General features: G+C 37.3%; 1 protein-coding gene across 5 annotated transcripts in view; it reads left to right on the top strand.

Annotated features, from left to right (window-relative positions):
- The window catches only part of MYT1L (myelin transcription factor 1 like), a 237,473-nt gene that overhangs the window by 168,356 nt on the left and 53,061 nt on the right, over positions 1-16,056 (top strand). For 4 of the 5 annotated variants that reach the window (XM_086608357.1, XM_086608356.1, XM_086608355.1 and 1 more), the window contains exons 9-13: positions 1,219-1,430; positions 7,359-7,606; positions 9,948-10,184; positions 11,951-12,072; positions 12,991-13,059. In XM_086608357.1, coding sequence (XP_086464483.1) covers positions 1,219-1,430; positions 7,359-7,606; positions 9,948-10,184; positions 11,951-12,072; positions 12,991-13,059 — 888 coding nt within the window. Of the gene's footprint in view, positions 1-1,218; positions 1,431-7,358; positions 7,607-9,947; positions 10,185-11,950; positions 12,073-12,430; positions 12,494-12,990; positions 13,060-16,056 lie in introns of all 5 variants that reach the window. The other variant, XM_086608358.1, reaches the window with a different exon arrangement.

Genomic DNA, 16,056 nt, shown 5'->3' with positions numbered 1-16,056 from the left:
TAATATTCAAAACCTATTTCTTACTATTTATCACATTCCATTTTGTCAGTCAGCATGATGATACTTCTGGTCTTGACTGAATTTATGTTCCTATGAATGTTCCTTCCCTTTCCTCGGTTATAAATACAGTAAAGAAAGAAAAAGAAAGAAAAAGAAAGAAAGAAAAAGAAAAAAGACTTGATTATATGATTCTTGATTCCAGCAGCAGCACCTCAGGTGTGCTGTTCATCATCTTTACCTCCTGCTAAATGCGGTAGGTAGACATGCAGCACTGTGTAGCATTTACTTCCGAGAACCCAGATGTATGATGCTTTCTTATATAGGTAAGGTTTGCAGGATCTGACCCTCATTTACCTGCTTTGAGAGCTGATGACTTCTGTGTCCACATGCAGAAGACAGCGTGACAGTGGAGGACTTCACTACAGCATTCTTTCACTGAGATTTCAGAAGTTTCTCCAATGGCCAAATGAGATCAGTCAGGGCTTCTTCTGACTGTCCTCCCTGATCCTAAACAAAAGAGAAGTTTAGCTGATACAGTTTTATTCTATATTCATTCGCAGGAGCTTCCTTGAGGTGTGTATCTGTGTATCAGGAATCGCAGCTCCTGCCAGAACCTTGCATTTAAGGGTAAGCAGGATCTGCGAGGCAGCAGCTCAAAGTCAACAGAGGTTGTGAGACTCTCTGGTGTATTGCTCAAGATCATGGGATTTGTATATTGAGGGATGAAACAGGACTAGCTCCTTTGGAAAGCAGAGAGGAAAACAGCATACAACTCTCTTGAAAGAAATTCAGAGGAAACTCCATTACTTTTAAGTGGAGCTTCCAGTGCTATTTTTTCTTTTTGACATTTAAACTCCAAACTTCTTCTGTCAGTCTGCTTGCCCCTCTTTAATTCACCTCCCAAAAGAGAAAGTGTTTGCTATGTGATGCAATTACATGGGGAAAGGGAAACCCTGAAGTATTTTAAAACAGAATTTTAAAATACTTTTAGCTACAGGGTGCATTTAGTGGTATTAGAAGTAATTTTGTCTAGGCTTTGTTCAAGAAAATATATATTGTTTGTCTGCTGAAAATAACCAAACTAAGCAAATGCAATAATATATTCCTGTCTCTTGAGTACAAGAAATAACTAAGATTTTCTAATCTGAACTATAAATTATGCACAGACACAGTAAACTGAACTGCATCTAACAAACTTTACATATCTTTAATTTCTAGGCCCATGTGCTTTGTTAAGCAATTGGAGATCCCTCAGTATGGCTACAGAAACAATGTCCCCACCACCACACCCCGCTCCAACTTGGCCAAGGAACTAGAGAAATACTCTAAGACTACGTTTGAATATAACAGTTATGACAACCATGCCTATGGCAAGAGAGCCATAGCTCCCAAGGTGCAATCCAGGGATATATCCCCCAAAGGATATGATGGTAGGAGGTGCACACTCTTATACATGAGAGACAAGTTTGCAGTTAATCATGTTGTTGTATATGTAAACATCATACAAATAAGACATGTTTTCATGTTCATATAGTATTATGAGGAATGCTGTCATGTGTAAGTTATTTTAAAGGCCTTTTTAAAAAGCGTTGTTTTATTCGGTGCTTGCTTCAGGATTGTTGCCCTGGCGAAAGAACATCTTCAGCTATTAAGCTCCTGGGATGTGTTGAGATGGCAATAAAAGCTAAGAAGTAGAGCTAGTCCTTATGGTGCTATCTGGGAGACCTGGCCTCAAGGGTCACATTAGGATTCTTGCTTCCATATGGTAGTTCAGGTAACCCATAAAAGATAACATACTTGCTCTGTGGGAATATGGAAGTAGAAAACCTGGATCTCATTGCACTTCAGAAATCACTGCTACTTACTTAATGAGGCATTTCTGCTCATTTTGTCCTTATGAATACACCTGTTGAATTCTCTGGAAAACATACCATAAGTAACATGTCAAGAGTAGGCTGAGAGTGGCTTCCGTTCAGGAGAAGGCAATGGATGGGGTCTGTCAGGCAAGAGGATTTTTATTAGGGGAGAAGAATGAACTGCAGGATAGAGAATGAGGATTTGAATTGTAGCTTTTGAGAACATCAGGAATTTTTCAGAGCGATACAATTATATGTGTGTATATATATTACATGTGTGTATATATATATATATATAAAAACCCAAACTGTGCCTTTATGCTTTCTTTTTTTTTTCTCTTTTTGAATGTTAACAGTTTCTTTTTTGTTAAAATATTTGATAGTACTCACTGACTATCATAGGAAATTTCAGGCAGGTGTCATATTTTTATGTTTAGGAAAACACAAATAAATATTCTAGATAGAACAGTTTATGCTGTTGCCTGAACACAGACTGACATTCAAAAGTAGGTAAGTGGAGAAAGGGAAAATTGCTACAGCTTTTGTCTTCATATTTCCGATATTTTGAATATTTTGCTATCTCATAGAATCAACAGGCATGTTCTTGCACTATAGCAGAAAGGAGAAGGGCTGTGAAAGGCAACATATTTTTGAGTAAAGATGCCTTTTTTTCTTCTCTCATACACTTGTCTCATCTGCCTGTATCGGAATAAGTGCTTGAACATTATTAAAGGTAAAGCACTAACTTTAACTGTGGTTAGTAAGCTAATGAGTGTTCATTAATTAATGTAAGGTAATGTTGTGTATATGCTCTGTCTACTGTTGCAGAAAGGAAAGAATCAGAGTGTTGCTGAGGATCCTGTGGGCATACGTATTTTCAGATAAAATTACTGATGCTTAAGCAACTGATAATATATTTTTCTCATTTAAGACCCCTTTTCGGCAAGTAATTACAAACTCTCTTTTTTTTTTTTTCCCCAAATCACCAGAACTTGAAAATACGTGTAACGACAAACACAAGTTTAACAGTGGCCTTAAGCAATGGAAGTCTAGGGTGATATAGGTCACTGTCTTTATGCACACTCATCTTCCTTTGCTATATATAGGAGTTTTACTTGGAGATACGACTGGGACAAGGTCTCTCCACTGCTCAGTAATGTGAGCAAGAGGGGACTGAGGAACGCTGTTAATTGTGATTCATGCTGGTACAGCAAGTATACGTGGTTCTTGTGTACTCAGAACAGCCAAAGCCCTTTGTAGCTGGAGCAGGTTGTTTGCCAAAAAAAGCCGAATTCCCTATGGTTTTGTTCCATACCCCTGGCTCTGAAGGAGATGGCACATGCTGTGCCTGGTTCCAAGTGATGTGTGCGCTGCTTGACCAGACAGACATGCCAACATGGTGCCAGAGGTGGGACCTAATTTGAGTTTTTCTTCGTACCCTATGACTGATTTTCATGAAACCTTTGGGATGCATACCTCTCTGATATTCCATAAGCACTCCATCATATTTGGTTTAAATTGGCAAAAGGTTTCAAAGTTCCTCAGGAAAATCAGATAAATTCATAGAACAATGAAAAGAAATCCTGGGCATACTGAAATCGGTTCAAGTTTTGGCACTGACTTTCAATGAGGCAAGGATTTTGCTGACAGTTATTGTAAATAACTGAATATGAAAGAGATTTCAGGAAGAGGCTCTCCACTTAAAAGAGCCACTTTTCCTCAAGAAACTTTGCAGTATTTCTAGGTGATTTCATATTTATGTGTAAAAAAAAAAAAATTAAATATTATTGCCACTAAAGCCATTCTGGAGGTGCAGAGTGCATACTTATTATGATGTATGTCAGCAAATGCATTTATATGAAAGCAGATTTAGTTCTAAAAAGTCATCCTGAAAAACCTGAAAGTAAGCCTAAGGCTTTGGGGGAACTTGCAAGTAAATGGCACTTTAGTTTTTCTGACTATATAAGATGAGATAAGTAGTCTAAGGATCGGAAAAATCAATAACTTCATGTCTCAATCCTTTTTTAATTGTAAGCTAGCACCGTATTTTCACAATCAGAGAAAGGGATTATATGTTCAATAAGTATATGGTTGTGAGTGACATGAACATAAATAGGTCTTTGGATTGTTTTCTTGATTTTTTTTCTGGTAAGCTTTAGTAAAAAACAAACAGAAAATGGGTACTTTGTATTGTGGAGTAGGATGCTCTGATAATTCTTGACAAATCTTGTGTTTGTGGGCTTGTTTTTCCTTTGAAATCAGTTTCATAGTGTATTGGATGTTGGGCTTATGGTATACAGCAGCAGAGATAAGAACAGCTGGACACAGCAGGCAAAGGAGACAGCAACCTTTTCAGTTGCTAGGTGATGGCAGGAGCTCCTCTCTTCCCACCAGTAGGGCTGAGTCCTTCCGTCAAAACACTGAGAAAAGGTTAGGACTGGGATTCATCTGACCATATCTTGAGTTTTATAATGACAGCACCTACATCTGAACTCATTGCCCCTTTCAGATCCAAGAAGAAAGATAGACATTTCTCTGATGTGTCTCTGATTCTCCTCCTGAAGTATATATTTAAAACTGGTCAGGTGAATCATTGCCTGAAAGTTCCTGTATTTCCCACTGCCTGTAGAGGAAGCCTGTTATGACTAGGTCAGATAGCTGAAGTTAGGTGACTTCATGATGAATCTCTTATTGTGCAAGTCAGAAAAAGTGTTGAAACTGTAATAAATTTGCTTAACATATTCAGTGTTGAGGCAATACTGGGGATGAAGGTGCTTGGGCAGAATTTAATTCCGCTCCACATATCTTAGTTTGGTACTTTATGTTGTTGGCATCTCTCCCACTCCTCCATTATTAATTAGCAAGAGGAGCCTGTGAGACTTTGAGGGGTTCTTTGTAATCAGCCCCCGGGCATGTCTGACGGGAGGCCAGTATGGGTATGCAGCTGGTTAGACCTGTGTCTGTTATTTAATGAGAAAGGTGTTCTCCACATTTGGTTTCAACACAGATCATGAAGCGTAGGGGGAACTGCAGAGTTTCCAAAACCTGGTGCCACAGAGTTGGGCAACATAGCAAGCAGAATTATCTGGTACCGAAACAATGCATCTTTCACTTCATTAGGGATCTGCCTGATTTAGTTCATTATAAATTGGTCATCTTTGCTTCTCCTGAAAAGCTAATGTGAAATGAACGGTCTGGGTTATGTGACTCAAAATGTACAGCTGCAGTAAAGTTAAAATAACCATGGCCATTTCTCTCTAAGTGAGTTTTGCTTAAATTATTGGTAATCTAAAAGCTAATAATTGCATAGCATGCTCATAGCACTTTACATCTTCAAAGTGTTTTGCAAGTGAATCACAACACAACTAAATTTTAGAAGCAACTTTCTATTTATAGGGAAAATGAATTCGAGGGATAATATAGTTTGACCAAGGCCACAGAGGAGTCCATATGAGAGACTGCATGAGTTTCTGATGGTTAGTCCTATGTATAAAGCTGCCTCTTTCCCTCCCTTTCTTCAGCACACATTCTCATATATATAATTTCCCATGTAGTATGTCGCTTACGTCTGTCTAAATGTGACCTGCCATGACAAGACTAACATTTTTTGCAAGTGACAGAAGTCTTATTTGTTCATAAGAATTTTAAAAGATATTTCTAATTTGACAAGTTCAGTGGTACAGGGTGCTTGCTGTGTTAACACAGTAGAAACTGAATTATTCAATTATTTCCTTCCTTAAGTATAGGAAAATTCCTATGTGTCTTGAATACCATTACAAAGTAGCAATGGATAAATGCTGAATTTTTAATGACCACTACTGACTACTATATTAATAATGAAACTCTTGAGAAATAGTTCACAGGTTTATTATTAGTGGATACCCTGCTAGAATAGTGCTACTATGTGTTCAAAACAAAGAAATGTGATAAATGTTTAGCATTCACTTCACTTAAAAAAAAAATCACACCCTGTGCATTATGTGGCTTTCCTGAGAAAGCTCCATCTGTTATGAATTAAGTGAAACACTATTTCCTTTACAGTAAAAATAATGGCATGATTTTTTTCAGTTTTTTAGAGAAAGGAGGATGACATAAGCTCTAGAAGAGATATTTTGCTTTCAGATTCTTCTTTTGAACCCTGCTTCCCTACCACAGCAGCCTGTGGTTCACAAATGGGCTGTGCTCATGGGAGCAGATTATTATATGTATGCCTGCTCAGACAAATACACCTGAGGAGTCTGGCATTTAAATGGAGCCCATCACAGAAGAGCTCTAGCTAGGGCCTGACCTTTTTTTTATAGCTCTCTAATCAGCGTGCTAGTTGGTTATTGTTATACTGCACTATATGGTATGATCTCTGCAGTATACATTTCCATCTTAAGGAGAAGTAGTAGCTGTAATATGCATGTATGTATCCTCTGACCTCGACTTTCATTTTTTCATGAAAATACATAAACTTTGAGGTTTAGGTGATGAGCTGACACTTTCTTGCATTTTATATATAAACACTTTCAAAACAGTTTATTTGGGAAGAGGGTTGGAGAAATAAGTGGGCTAATAGGGTTGTTTGGCATTATTACTATAATACTTTCAGCTGCAAGGAGGGTTTCTTAAAAGCAGCAACCCAGCTGCACTGTGTTTAGACAGGCTGGACACAGGGTCTGTCCATGCTTTAGCTCTTCTGGGACCCGTGGTGGCTTCTGTCAGTCAGAGCACGGCTGAGTGCCACTGTCCTCGGCGTGAGCGGGAAGGAGTGTCTTTGGTCCCTGTTGTTTTTAGGAAGAGTTGTAGGTGCTCGGGCTGTTTGAAGGTGGGGACGTTTCGCTTATGTCTGTTCAATTTATACTTCTGCTGTTGTGCAAGCCATGGTAAAACTCATATGTGACCACCACTTTTCTTCTTCCACCATGTTCCTCTCCTTTCTGATGGCCAGTGTTGTAATATTTGCCTGTGGTGTAGGAAGAAAAAAACCTTTTAGGAAGCATGGGGTGTTTGAGGGATTGTATGAGTAGCACTGTGGCACAGAGATCAAGCCTGTCAGCTTTCCAGTGGGCTTGATCTCCAGCAGCTCTGGGGAGTCTAGGGTTTAAATTAATAGTTTGCTTGTGTAAATATAAAAAGGTCTCGTAGTGTTATGTTGCCCCTCATTAATAAAAATGAATGAGCTGAGCAGATCCTACCTTCTGCCTGACTATATATGTGGGGTAAAAGCAGTGTTTCTGTGTTTTTATTGTTTTCTAAATCCAGCCTGTTTGTCAGAACGATTCATGATCACATCATGCAGATTTTTACAGGAGGTTATTTCATACAAACTCACTTATGTAGCATAAAAAAGTCACAGACAGAAATCAAGAAATACAGCCATCATTCTTATCGCTGCCTTTTTTTTTGCATTGGTTACTGTTGCTCATTATAAATTTCACCTCCAGCAGTTTGTTTTTCTCTTCACTTATGCAGAATGCTCGTTCTTTTGAGTCATCCTTGTCATATTTCTTCCCACAGCTAAACGCTACTGTAAGAATTCAAGTCCAACCAGCAGCACAACAAGCAGTTATGCCCCTAGCAGCAGCAGCAATATGAGTTGTGGTGGAGGCAGCAGTGCCAGCAGTACCTGCAGCAAGAGCAGCTTTGACTATACTCATGACATGGAGGCAGCGCACATGGCTGCTACTGCTATTCTGAATCTCTCCACTCGCTGCAGGGAGATGCCTCAGAACCTCTCTACTAAGCCTCAGGATCTCTGTGCGAGGGTAAAAATTAGTAATTCTGTTTGTTGATGAAGATTTCTCTTTACTGCACTTGCTTTCTTGCTCTGTGGCCCTGAATATTGAAGAATAGCTTTAGTACATCTTGCTTTTCTTTTTTTTTTTTTTTAAATTAACATAATCTGGTGATCTGCTAAAGCAGGGAGTGAAAAAAAAACGAAAGATGCAAATTGCTCACTAGTATCTCAGGAAATCCTGATTGGTATATAAACTGGTGATACTGATAGCATGTACTCCTTTTTTAAATTTGTCTCTTACTAGTGAGATCTATAATCATAAAAGATGTTTGGATTGCTCTAGTGGTATTAATTGCGCTACTGATCTTTTTTTGCTAAACACGGTCCGATTCATACATTTCGTGAAAGGATTAGGATTTAACAATGTATTTTCATTTAAAAGTCACAAATGAGACCTAAGGTTGTAAGATCTAGTACAAAGAAATCTGTGCTACTTGTATGTTATAATTTCTTGCCTGTCTGTGATATCACAGTTTTTAAGTCACTGCAAAATGCATTTGAAATGAAGAAATCCTCTGGTACAGGTGACTTTAAATTTACTGAACAGTAGTGCAGGGTCACTGACGTTCTGTATGTTCACAGAGCCTCAGCGTATTATGAAATGGCTATACAGACACAAATGAAAGCTTTTGTTGTTAAACTTCGTATATTAAGAAAAAGAGTGCACTATTAACATTCATTAAAGATTTACCCAAAGATATTTTTGTTTCATTATGAACATTGTTTCGACTCTAATAGCTATTAAGAAGTGAGTATTTAACATCCACCAGCAACCCGTGCAGCGTTAGCTGTAGGAGACCACTAGATGGCTGAGCAGACAGATGCAGTGCAGAGGAAACATTTTTATTGTGCTTACAGAAGAGCTTTTGAGCTGGCAGACATGTTCTGTTCTTCTACATATAGACAAAGGTTTTCTTCTCCTCATCGTGTAAAGCCCCTTGATCATTCATAACAAACAAAACCCATAGCAGTAGGTAGCAGTAATAATAATGATTTAAGCCAGAATGGCTGATGTCTTTGTTTTCAAATGCTGCCTTTTATATTAATTGATTTAATACTGTTCAAGAAGGAAATCTCTTTCTGACATGTAAATAAATGCAGTTGTTGTCTATATCAACACGATGGAAAAAGTTGGAATACAATCTAAAAAATACTCTGTGTCAAAACCAGAAGGGGCCTCTTTCCTAGTGTGTCACCCTAGATTGAAACTGAAGGAATGACTCTGAGAAGATAAACAAGTATTTTCTAAATTAAATTAGCAGGATAGCAGCAATTAGATATATGCTCTGACAAAAGGCAGTAATTCAGAAAGAGAGATTGGCATTCACAGTGCTTTTCTGCAGCTCTGTTCTTACTCCAGAGGAGAGAAAGTCATCAGACGTACAAGGAGTCAGTCTCATTCACATTAGTTTTGAAACCAAATTTCTTTTGGAGCATTTCATTTTTGAAAGGATGAGAGATTCTCTGTGGGCACTTTTATTTTATCTGTCCTTAGTTTTTTAAAATTTATTTTCATTTTGAGGTATCTTTTTTCTCCTCACTTAATGTAATAGAAAACCCTTTTTTGTTTCTATAATAGAAAAAGTCAGGGCCCATACTCACCCTATTTTTCACAGAACCTCAGTTGCCACAGAAATTGGCAGAACTATTGTTGCAACTATTCCGCTACCTAAATGTACTGATTATAAAGATAGATATATGGAATGTTAATACCTTTACATCTGCAGGGAAGGAACATGAAAAGTGAATGTATTTCCTCAATGGCAAATGGTGTCCAAAAGGACTTTTGGTACCCTACCTCCCTGTCTAATTTTCTGACATTATCTATTCAAGCATTGACTGTTAATGTTAAATAAACAAAGAAACAAAGATTATTTGATGCTAGCTGATTTTTGTTACACCAGACAGATGTCAGGACTGGAAACAAGAATTACGCAGATGTTACCTGATAGATACTCACCTGTCACAGAATACAAGAGCACAAAGAGAACAACAAGAAAATACCTTTAGAGATTTCTCCTTTTCATTCCAAATTTTGCACCTGTGTGCTGGCAGGCAGGAGGGGTAATGAAGACTCTCCCCTCTTCCTCCAAATATCAGATTAGCCATTCAGGAAGAAATATACTTTAACAGCATTAATGTTGTGTAACTGCATCATGCTATGTGTGGGAGGGGGCTCAATGCTTACAATCTATACAGGAATGGAAAAGCATTTTATCATTCTGCTAGGCAATCAGATGGAAGAACACAGAGAGGTAACAGTTTGCTAGTGTGAAGCCGAATTAACAATATTTTTATTATTTTGGCAGAATCCTGATATGGAAGTCGATGAAAATGGGACGTTGGATCTGAGCATGAACAAGCAGAGGCAGCGAGATGGTTGCTGTACCATTTTGACACCACTGGAGCCAATGTCCCCGCAGCGGCAAGCCGTGATGAATAACCGGTGTTACCAACTGAACGAGGGCGACTGCTGGGACTTGCCAGTGGACTACACTAAAATGAAGCCCAGTAGGATAGATGAAGATGATTCCAAAGAGATTAATGTATGTCTTTTTTGTCTTTTAGTTCTCATTGCAATCTAATTTTGGTAGTTCATAAAATTTCTGAAATTTGGAGGGAAAGAGGAAACAAAATTAGTACGTGATAGAAATGGTGGATTCTACAAAAAGGACTTTCTGCTTAATCTTTAGGACTATAACATGCTGACATCTGATCTGTGACTAAGTTCCATAAGACAACATTTGAACCATGAATGTTAATCATATTTTGTAACAGCATCATCTTGTTAACAAATATTTTCTGCAGTAAAGATGTTTCGCAATATCGATTATGTTACTCTGTATAAGCAAGTTGACATAACTGTGCAATACTGGGATAATCAGCTCTCAAGACAAGATATTCTCTTGAATTTGAAAACCATAAATGATGTGCTGAATATTTGAAAGCTTGTATTACTTAGAAATCAATTTAAACAAAAGCAGCAGAGTATAATGTAAGCTTTCAACTATTTAGCTAATCTTCTGGACTCTTATAAACTCCTGATAGCTCTGCATGTGAAAGGGCCTATATTAATGAAATACTTTATTTCAAGAATACAAAGAATGTATATTAGAAATAAGCATTACTTTTCAATTCATAATACCAAGACAACAGAAAAACCCTTTAAACAGAGAGGCAGATAAAGAAAATATGTTAGTGGATTTATTTTACTTTTCAAAGCTTAGCACAGCGAGGACACTGAAGAGGTCTGCTGACAAGTTTTAAAGTCACTGCTTTTGTTCATCAGGTTTCAACCTTGTCCTCCGTGTAGTCTACAATGCAATTCAGCCATTTGGAGACTTCTAGAGATTATTCTCTGGTTTTTTTTGGTTTATAACGGAAAATTAGGCTAATCATTTGTGTATAGCACATGCCTTGCCAATTTTAATTAAAACATAAAACTATTTTGAGTAACTTTGAAACATATAACGAAGTGGCATTTTCACTAGATATACCGAATGCATTCTAGCTTGGTGTTAATTACAATTTTGCTATTAATTTCACTGAAATTAGGAGGAAATCTGTCACTGTCAAGGAAATGTGAGGTAAAACAGACAGTATAGCTGTTTTTTTCAGAACGAGCAGAACTCCCTATTCTACTGTGGTGTTTATAGCACCATCTGCAGGAATTGCTAAATCAATGCATTCAGCCACTTTATTCCTCGAATAGATGGTTTTGAATTTCTGGAAGCATCAGTAAAGTTCATTACAAATTGATATAATTCTATTTTGCCAGACAGATCCATTGAGGTTTGCCTGGGATTGAGATTCTGTGTGTAGATATTAATATTGTTCCTGTTTCATCTTTCAGATGCTCTAAACTGTTAAAAATGTTATTTAAAATGGCTTTTTGATGCATAAGATAACTGTATTTAGTCATCTTCTTTCCCTTTCCTCTGTTTTGTGGTGACTTTAGGAAAAAATACTGATTCTTTTCAAGCAAAATAATATGACAGCTATAGATGCAGTCGTTATTTTGCCCTTCTTTTTTCTTTTCTAGTCAAATACACTATATATTCCACATACTGTGGAGGCTTCATTGAAATATCCAAATTATTTTTTTTTTTTTACTTTTACAAGGGCATGTAGTGATAAGACAAGGGGCAATGGCTTTAAAAGTTCAATAGGTAAAGGAATATGAAATAATTTAATTAATTTTCTCTGGCAGAATAGCATAAAGGAGGTAACATCTGATGACTCTGCTTTGCATTCTTTTGTGTAAGTCGTAACCTGACCTAGCTGAAACTAATGCGTACGTGTTTGCCTGTAGCCAGAAGATTTGGATCCTTTCCAAGAGGCCCTTGAAGAAAGAAGGTATCCTGGTGAAGTTACAATCCCAAGTCCTAAACCCAAATACCCTCAATGCAAAGAGAGCAAAAAGGATTTAATAACGTAAGCATAATGTGAGGTGAAATTATTTTTCTCCTTTTAACCTTTTCTCTGTCTTTTTCTAAACAACCGAGTACATACGCGCCTTGCAGTATGAGCATGCAACATTTGCAGCATATAAATGTTTCGAACTGCCAGTTAAGTAAAGTGATAAGCTAATGTGTATTTGCTTGTTCTTAATGATGCGATATTGTATTGAGACGCCATTTTCATTTAAACCTGTTCATTTTGCAGCTTTTCGATTAGGATGCTTAAAACCCCTTGCAGTCATTGCAGCTAAACTGGAAACAATGAAACTTTTAAAAGTTTTTTTTTAAACATACTTACTATTTTGGCTGTTTTTGTTTTTGTTTGGTGGCAGATGTCCAACACCAGGGTGTGATGGGAGTGGTCATGTGACTGGTAATTACGCCTCACATAGAAGGTGTGACTTCATTTTTTTCATGGTGGATTCTGTCTTTTCAATTTATTGTTTTCAGCTTACCTCAACAATGCTGTCAAAGTAAAACGTTGAACTATGTGTTAACCCTTTGAGTAATATATGTTGATCTTAAAAGCATGCTAATTTGTGTGTTGTATAAACGTCTTTTATTTTTAAATAGATTACTAAAATTTCCAAAGTATTCTTAAGCATTTAAGTAGTTAACCCAGGAATCTCAAATATTTTTTGTTACATTTTACTAGTTCATAGAGAAGCAAACAAACAAAAAGAACATTTACAGTATGTAATTTTGGAAGTAATGTTGATACCTAAATATATTCAGAGGGTTAACTATATTACAAAATTCAATATTACAGCACTTGCCCCATCGCTTTTCTGCATTACAAACTTTTACTTTTTAATTTTTATGTTGTGTTTGTTTGGGAGTGTTCAGTTAATAAGAAGATTAACTTACTTGTATGTCCTGCCATGTCTTACAGTTTATCTGGCTGCCCCTTGGCTGACAAAAGCATTCGAAGTATGCTGGCCACAAGCTCACAAGAACTCAAGTAAGATATACAGAACAAATATTTTCTTTATAAATATTTATTTGACTGCAAATTGTGTATAATTGTATCAGAAATTAGAAAGGCTGTCTGGAGAGCTGCTACAGAAGGCGCTGATCCTGCTTGGAACATTTGTTGAAGTCTCTAGCAATTCTGTACAGGCTGGCTCTATACATAAGTGTTGACATAGAATTTTCTTTTGTGTATTCATTAGGTGATAGGGATGGACAAAAGTCAGAACTTCTGGAATTTCCTCCAAGTGTTTCAATTCCTATTCAATTATTTTCTGAACATTTGAGTTTGCTAGTTAGAATAGAAAATTCTTATGCAATTAGACTGACGAAATACCTCTGATGATACACTCAGTAAAGTGCTGAAGTTTCTCAGACATAGATTGGAGGGAAGAGAAAACAATTTGTTTGTCCCTAATGCTTTCATAATTTTCCCCAGGTTTGTATCACAGTTATCAGCTTAATGCATTTTTTCATTTGACTATGGTTTTTAGTGTTTACTTAGTTATTCCCCTACTTAAAATGCATTCTTTACAATTCCTTTCAGTTCTTTGGAGTGACAGTTGTGAGCAATGAACGTTAGGGAATCGTGAGACTTAGCTTTGATCTATCTTCCTGGTTGATTGAAACTCTGTATGTGGAAGAACTGTAGCATTTGCTAGTGCCATGAGATAGTGGTACTCCTGAGTTGGTACTATGGTTAACGTGGAAAGATGTTCACAAGTGAAAGGAAAATTCTGTAGGGATATGAGTAGAGAGCTTATGCTGCCATGCTAAGCAATATGCTCTCTTTACCATACATGAGTGCCTTAAATAGCATTACTTGAGTTCAGTACATACCTTGATGAAAAAAACAACTATAAAGCATGGGAAAGATAAGAAAGCAAGCATGAGAAAGCTGCTGAAGTAAAACTGGTTTCTAGGCTTAGCTAATCTAGTCACTAGATGCAAACAATTGGTATAAAATTTACAATTTATGTCCTATCCAGTCCAAAATAGCTTTTTATAACTAGTTTGGATCATGCTAGTATCTGCTGCTAGAAGGCTACGTGATATGCAAGGGCAAGGGATGTAAATGAGATCAGGGAAAACATGCAAGTATAAGCAGAGTAAGGCAGGGGCACATAACCCCAGAGAAACTCAGATTTGGACCTGGATTTTGGGTTGGGATGGGTCAAGTGGTAGATGTTCCAGGAAATGTAATTACATAAACAAAACACAGACAAGACTCTTTGGGCAGCATGAATAATACTTTAAGCACATACTTTGCTGCTCTAGCCCTTTATAAAGTTTCCACTTGTATTAGGAAGGTGTTCCTGAATTACCCCATCTCCTCTGCTTTCCTCAAGCATCTGAAATCAAGCCTACCTAATGCAGACCAGTAAGAAAAAAAAAAACACCTTGAACTTGAGGCCACACCCCTGTCTCATGCCATTCTCTCTACCTATTTCAAGTTTTGCCTAAGCAAAGAGAACAACATTAAGTCATATTTAAAGTTATATTTTTAGGTTTAACATCTATTATGGATTTAGCATTTAGCATAAGTTATTTATTTAGCAGTTATCATATTACCTATTGAACACGTGAAAACTCTGTTAAGTGAATTCAAAAGTTAGGAAATGCCAGAATTCTAAGCAGGCTAACTTAATTCATTTCTCTTTTGCATTTTAATTACAAGGCAATTCTTCATTTTCTGATCACATTATTTTTCCGTAGGATAAAGTAATTCATTGCACAGGGCAGACAGTAATCACTGCATAAGCAACGAATGAATTTCTACTGTTTTCCTCATTATCCCATGTGTGGCCCTGTCTGCTATTCACTGCACTTTTCTCAGACTGTACTTTCAGGATGTAACTACTAATTTACTCACATGTTTGTCACTACCATTGCATCGGAGTGTTTCCTAATTAATTTATCATGGGTTTAAAGGAATTAATTTATTTTCACCTGCAATTATACACTGAAGTAAGTCGGGTTAGTATTGCCCTCATTTTAAAGCCAGAAAATCTATGCATAGAATTTTGATTGCTCAGTTTGAGACTTCTAGGACTAAATTTGTCAGTTCTTCTCACTGTAGAGATCTGTATCTGTACAAGGCCAAGTACCCATTGAATTCACTCGGAGCTGTGGGAAGTTGGCAGTTTTACACAATGAGTGATTGACTCTTTGTGAAAAGGGATGAACTCCACAGAAAAAGCAGAATAAAGTCCAGTGTTCTAGAACAGCAATGGGACTATCCTTTCTCCTCCCTCAAAACTCTGATCAGTCTCTGCTTCCCCTTGGTCCAATCACTCTGTCCTATTTTTCCCTCATCATTTTTTCTACGTTGCTCCCTGTCTCAAGCTCCTTGTCTAATCAGCCCATTTCCTGCCTCCATCACATTTATATTTTTATTGTTCTCTACCTCTTAGCCATCCTGATGAAATTGGTACAGAGAGAAATAAAGCATCTTCACATTTCTCACATATATTTGAAAGCAGAGAAGTAAGTCCTGTGAATGGCAGCATCCTTAATACAGCTCTCATTAATGCTCTTGTTCTCTGCCTAAGATGGAAGAAGATGTGATCATGTAAATGATAATGCTTGTGCACAGAACAGCTAAACTAAGGCTACATAAGCGATCTTGATTTTGGAATTTTTTAAACTGTGAAGTACTTCATTTACATCTATTATATTTCTGTGTGAGGTTTTGGGGGTACAATTTCCTTGCTTTTAAAATGAACAAGCGGAAAAACAGAAATTCCATGATGTGGGATTCTACTGGCCCTCTGTCATGCCACCAGCCACCATGAGAACTTTTGATATCCGCTGTAAAGGTCACCTGAACTACTGTGGTAGCAAACCGCAGTAAAAGGTGTAACGCTTTGCATGGACTGGCACCAGGAGCAGGTGGGGAACATTGCCGGTGTTTTTCAAACATATTTGCTGATACTGGAAGAGTAGTGAGAATCAGTAACCTTGGCTCCTGCCCCAGGCTGTAGAGAGA

This window comes from Tauraco erythrolophus, chromosome 2, assembly GCF_009769465.1.
Source record: "Tauraco erythrolophus isolate bTauEry1 chromosome 2, bTauEry1.pri, whole genome shotgun sequence".
Lineage (NCBI taxonomy): Eukaryota > Metazoa > Chordata > Aves > Musophagiformes > Musophagidae > Tauraco > Tauraco erythrolophus.
The sequence above is the reverse complement of the archived record's forward strand: the minus strand, read 5'-3'. Positions and strand labels throughout refer to the sequence as shown.